The sequence below is a fragment of the Tupaia chinensis genome, unplaced genomic scaffold (genome assembly GCF_000334495.1).
Source record: "Tupaia chinensis unplaced genomic scaffold, TupChi_1.0 Scaffold000067_1, whole genome shotgun sequence".
Classification (NCBI taxonomy): domain Eukaryota; kingdom Metazoa; phylum Chordata; class Mammalia; order Scandentia; family Tupaiidae; genus Tupaia; species Tupaia belangeri.
Window position 1 is genome coordinate 823,494 of NW_006159526.1, and position 5,831 is coordinate 829,324.

The window sequence follows — 5,831 nt, forward strand, 5'->3', positions numbered from 1 at the left end:
CGCGTGCGCTCGCCAGACAGACAGAGAGAGACAGAGAGACAAAAGCGAGAAATCACCCCCCAGGGGGGATGGTCACACCGCAATCCCTTCTCCTCCATTCTCCTCTCGGGATCTTGGGCACGCACGCACACGCGCCCGGCGTGAGTTTTAAGCCACCGGGTCCGGGACGCGAACCGTTGTCAACTACGTGGGAGTCCAGTGACACGGCCATTACGCTAACTGCTGGTTCCCTCTTTCTTTCTTTCTAATTGCCAGAGAGTGCATGAACTCACCAGAGAGACAGAGGGAAAGCGCCCTCAGTAGGGTATGGCCATGCCACAGTCACCTACACTTGTCCGTCCTGTTGGGATTCTGTGGTCAAATGAGCACATTTTTCAAGCCACCAGCTACCCGAAATGTCATGTATTTGTACCCATGTGCACTGTGGGAGAATAGGGATCGGACCTACATCTTTCATCAGATTCTCAAAGGAGTCCATGTGCCTGAAAGGGTTAGGAACCATTAGTCTGGGTTGGCTCCCTTCATTCTGTAGAGAAGCTCCTAACTCAGACAGGGAGATTGGCTTGTCTGAGGTCCTGCAGCAAATCCGTGGCAGGGTGGGGCTGCACTCCCGGTCCCCCAACTCCTCTCTCGGCTTCTGTGGCTCCCCCCTCTCGGCTTCGGGGCCTGTGGGGTGGGCCAAATGGAGACGGGAACCCACCCCCTCCCACCATACCCACCCAGTCTTCAGCGGGTCCTGCTGCGGGCCATCTGGTGGGCAGTCTTACCTGTGTGGGAAGCCCTGCCCGGGGCTGGGAGGTCAGAAGAGCTCCCTGGGTTTGCTGAGGTAGCTGGAATAGATTTGGCGTCGGTAGCAGGCCTGGGGAGACAAGGGGGAACAGGCGGGGTGAAGAGGAGGCTAGGGAAATTCTGCGGAGGCAGCCGGGAGGCCATCACTGTTACGTTCACCGATAACATCATCCAGAAGCCCGGACCACGTGTATTTGGGAATTCAAAAGTTTTTCAGACAGGGAGCCTTACCTGGCTGACTCTGCTGGGCCTGCGGCAGCAGGAACTGGGCAGGTGGCTGGAGGTGGTGGCCCGGCACCAACACCAGCTGCTGGAGCTGGAGGAGCTGCTGTATGTCCTGGCAGGGGAAGACAGAAAGACAGCCTGAGTCCTGGCCAGCTTCCTCCCTTTGCATCCGTTGAGCCCCAAGGGGCTGCAGCAGGAAACCACTGCACAGGGCAATCGGGCACTGGGTCTCTGGACAGCATCTTAGAGCCAAAGGTACCCAGAGGCTTCTCTCGACCATGGGGTACCAGACGGTTCCGTCCGGGTCATCTGGGAGGGCTTGCTCTTTATTTACCTTTACTTGCTTGATGAAATATTTGCCTTGTCTTGCATTTACACAGAACAAATAGAATCATCTAAAAATGTAAAACCAGTCCGTCTTTTCTCCTTTTAAAACACTCCCAAGGCAAATGATACGTCTGAAATCAGCTTCCAAATTCTTCAGCACAGAGTAGGTATGTGAATGGGCACAGTGACTTCCAGAAACTCTTCGGCACTGTTATGGGTTCAGCTGCCCCCGCCCCTACAGATACGCTGGAATCCTAACCCCCAGGAGCTGACTGGCGCTTTCCTTGAAGATAGGGCCTTTGCAGGTGATCAAGTTAAAATGAGGTCACTCGGGTGGGCTCCAGCAGTTGTCCTTATGAAAAAGGGAAATTAAGACACAGAGACAGACGTGGAGCAAAGGAAGACAAGGCAAAAAGACAGCCATCTGTAAGCCAAGGAGAGAGGCCTGGGACACGTTTTCCCCTCCTCACAGCATGCAAAGGGACCAGCTCTGCTGACACCTTGACCTCAAGCCTCCGGAACAGTGAGACAATACATTTCTGTTCCTTCCTTCACCCGGTTTGCAGTTCTTAGTTATGACCCCTCTAGTCAACTAATACAGGCACTACCTACTAATACACCTAACTTGTGACCCACCGTAAATGCGTGCACCTGCCCACCACAAGACTGTACTAGAATGTTCACACCAACCATTTGAAATAGCCTGAAGAGGGCCCAAGTGCCCACCAACAGTAGACTGGGTAAATAAACTGGGATTCAGTGGAATGCTATGTATAGTTTTTTTTTAAATTATTTTATTTAACTTTATTTTACTTATTATATTTATTTATTTTAACCTGACTAGACAGGGAGGGAGGGAGGGACGGAGAGAGAGATGGAAAGTGAGAAAGCAAGCTGCCAGATCTGGGACTCGAACCACAGCCAACCATGTGGGAATCCAGTGCCCTTAACCACCATGCCACCTGCTGGCCCCGACGTATAGTTTTTATTTAACTTTTTCTCTCTGGAGTTGGACGCATCTGCAGATGTAGAAACCTGTGATACGAGGGGGCCGACTACGGGGTTGTCTGGGAAAATCATGACACATTTTCGTGTGGAAAAATATGCATGACTTTCTCGCCAACCTAATAAAAACTTCCCACATGTAATGAGTGAAGGAAGCGAGTCGACATCCGGCACGATTCTTTTTGTTCCCCCTTCCTTTTTGGCCACAGAGTGTATGCACTGGCCCCAGAGAGAGACAGAGAGTGACAGAGAGGGGGGAGAAGTGAGAAATCACCCCCTAGGGAGATGGCCACGTTGCAGTCCCTTCTCCTCCTGTTCTCTTCTCAGGATTGGGGACACGTATGCGCATGTGCCCAGTGTGACTTTCAAGCCACTGGGCCCAGGACTCAACCACAGAGTCAGCCAAGTGGGGTCCAGCACTTTCACTACCACACCACCACTGGGGCCGGGCATGATCCTATTCATGTTCCATTTGCATATTAGAAGTCGGGAGGCTCCTGGGCACCAGTTACGTGAGTGTGCTCAGCTTGTGAGTGTCCGTTGTGCTGTGTACCTTACGATTTGTGCACTTTTCTGTATTTGTTGTACCTCAATACAAATATTTTTTTAAAAAGGAGATGGGGGGAGCACGGCCGGCAAGTGGTGCGGTTTTTTTTTTCTCTCTCTGTTTCTCTCGGGACAGATTAATAATAATAATAATAATAATAATAATAATAATAATAATAAATGAAATTAAATAAATAAATTTTTTTTTAAAGGAAAATGAGGCAGAAGAAAAAACAAAATCAACATCCCACCACCACCACCACCACCACCGAAAAAGTAAGGAATATAAAAAGATAGGTGAAACGCTATCTGTCAGTAGAACTGGCAAAGCATTGCTCTCCGCTGAGCTGGGTGATAGATACCTGGGGTCCGTTATAGCATTCTCTCTACCTTTATGTTCGAACATTGCCAAATGAAAAAATAAAACCCCCTTATATTCCAATGGCTTCTTATAGCTCTTAACAATACAACCGAAACTCATCTGGCCAGTCAGGCCTTTTGTACTGAGGCCTGTGCTAACCTCCTCACCAGCCACAACTCGTGGGGCCCTCTCCCTCCTGGCTGTGTTCTTCTGTCTGTCAGGTGCACCAAGCTCTCTCCTGCCTCAGGGTCTTCACGTAGTGCTGTTTGTCTATCTCTAGGGAAGTTCTAGTTCTCCTTTTCTTTCTTTTTCTTTTTAAATAATTTCTTTTTTAAAAAAAGAATTCTCTTATTTAACTTTATTTACTCATTTTAATTTGACCAGAGAGGGACAGAGTAAGAGAGAGAGAGAGAAAGTGAGAAAGCAAGCCGCCAGGTCTGACACTTGAACCGCTGCTGGCCACGTGGGAGTCCAGTGCCCTTAACCACCACGCCACCTGCTGGTCCCAAAGGAAGCTCTAGTTCTTGTACTCGTGCCTGAGTTCTTCTCGTAACTCAGGTCCTAACACAAAGTGACCTCTTCAGAAGGTCCTCGTGGGGCCAGGTGACGGTACAGTGGTGGTGTAACCGGACCCCCATGGGAAAGGTCCTGAGTTCATATCCTGGGGCCTCTCTGAGCACACTGGGGACACACAAGCGCCCATGATCCAGGCTGAGACCAGGAGAGGACAGCAGCCTGAAGACCCGGTGGAGGATGCTTTTTTGTCTCTCTCATGAAATAAATCCAATAAAACAGAAAGGTTCCCTTTAACCACCTAATCTAAACCAGCCCACCCCCACACCTCCCTTTAACACCCCCATTTCATCTCCTTCATAAGATTTATCACTAGGGAACAGCAGCTAGCATAATGGCTATGTGACTGGACTCCCATGTAGTCGACCACAGTTCAAGTCCCAGATCTGGTGGCTTAAACTCACGCTGGACATGTGTGCGTGCGTGCCCAAGATCCCGAGAGGAGAATGGAGAAGGGATCGCAGCATGGCCATCTCCCCTGGGGGATGATTTCTTACTTTCTGTTTCTCTGTCTCTCTCTGAAGAGCGCCTGTGCCCTATAGCAAAAACCTCTAAAAAAAAAAGAGCAATTACAAATTCAAACTCGTAAGATGACAAACTGATGGCCCAGTGGTAACATGGCCAAAGGACCGCGGCAATACTAATGATGTGAAATGAAAATACATTCAGATTCGGGGCCAGCAGGTGGCATGCTGGTTAAAGGGGCTGGATTTCCACATGACTGATCATGGTTTGAGTCCTGGACCTTGCAGCTTTCTTTCTCACTTTCCCTTTCTCTGTGTCTGTTTCTGTCTGGTCAAATTAATAATAATAATAATAACAACAAGTGGGATTAAATAAATAAATAATTCTTTAAAAAAAGAAAATACATTCAGATTCACTCACAATAAGATAAACACAACTACGACGGCACTGAGGAGCTATTTTTACCGCTCATATCAGCAAAGATAAAAACCATGCCTGACATGCCACGTCGGACAGTGAGGGAGAAGACACTTGTGCATGGCTGGTCAGAGGGCGACTGGCCATGTCTCTCTATCAAAGCACACGCCCTTTGACTCCGCCCCTCCGCTGCTAGGAATTTGTCTTAAGGACATACTCTCACTTGTGCAAAATGACCTCTATAGACGCAAGTGGTGTTCCAGCCAAAGAGCAGAGCTGGCTGAGCACGTGAAAGCAGCCGGGAACAGGCCGGCCGACTTAGGTGGGGCTTCCCAGAGGAATGCCATGCCGTCACCAGAGCATGACACTGCGCGTCCTGATGTGGGGCAATACCCTGTTACTGGAAAGCTCGAGAGGCAGAACGGTGGGTGCGATACGCTGTTTATGTTAAAACCAAAAGAAAATAGCACATCTAGGTCTTTACTTAGGTACACCTGGACTGTGTCTGAAAACCTATACCCGGAACAGGCCATGCCGTAAATCCATCTGTACCTCTTGAATGTGGAACACGAATGAATGAATGAATGAATGAATGAATGAATGAATACTAGCCAGTCAAACACTCATTGCTGCCCCAAATCCCTGCTGTTCTTTTCTTTTTTTTTTGTTTTAATTTGCCAGAGGGCGCGTGCATTTGCTGGAACAGAAAGAGAGAAAGCGAGAAAGCATCTCTCCACGGAACACAGTAAGGCAACAACCCCTTCTCCTCCATTTTCCTTCCTTTCAGGATTTTGGGCATGCGTGCACATGCACCAGGTGTATTTTTCAACCACCAGGTCTGGGACTCTAGCCATGTGGTCAGCAACGGGGGACTTAGCAGCCTTAACTACTGAGCCAAGGCCCGTCCAGTTCCTCCTATTCAAAGCTTTCCTCTTTCCACAGTCTGAGGCTGTTCCCTGTCCCCTGGGAAGGCCTCCACTTTCTTCATGTCCAGCAGTGAACAGAATGCACCCTGACCTTACGCCTTTCTCATTCTAGCTGCCAATTATCTCGGAATCCAACCGAAGGGTTTTGCTTTGGGCCAGAACCGCCATCTTCCAGTAAGTCACCAAAATGATGAACA

General features: G+C 49.1%; 1 protein-coding gene across 5 annotated transcripts in view; it reads right to left on the reverse strand.

Annotated features, from left to right (window-relative positions):
- Positions 1-5,831, reverse strand: part of POU2F2 (POU class 2 homeobox 2) — a 57,413-nt gene that overhangs the window by 12,813 nt on the left and 38,769 nt on the right. For all 5 annotated transcript variants that reach the window (XM_027766731.1, XM_014582794.2, XM_027766726.1 and 2 more), the window contains exons 6-7: positions 1,021-1,126; positions 768-859 (exon numbers count right to left, since the gene is read on the reverse strand). In XM_027766731.1, the coding sequence (XP_027622532.1) occupies positions 768-859; positions 1,021-1,126 (198 nt within the window). The remainder of the gene's footprint in view (positions 1-767; positions 860-1,020; positions 1,127-5,831) is intronic.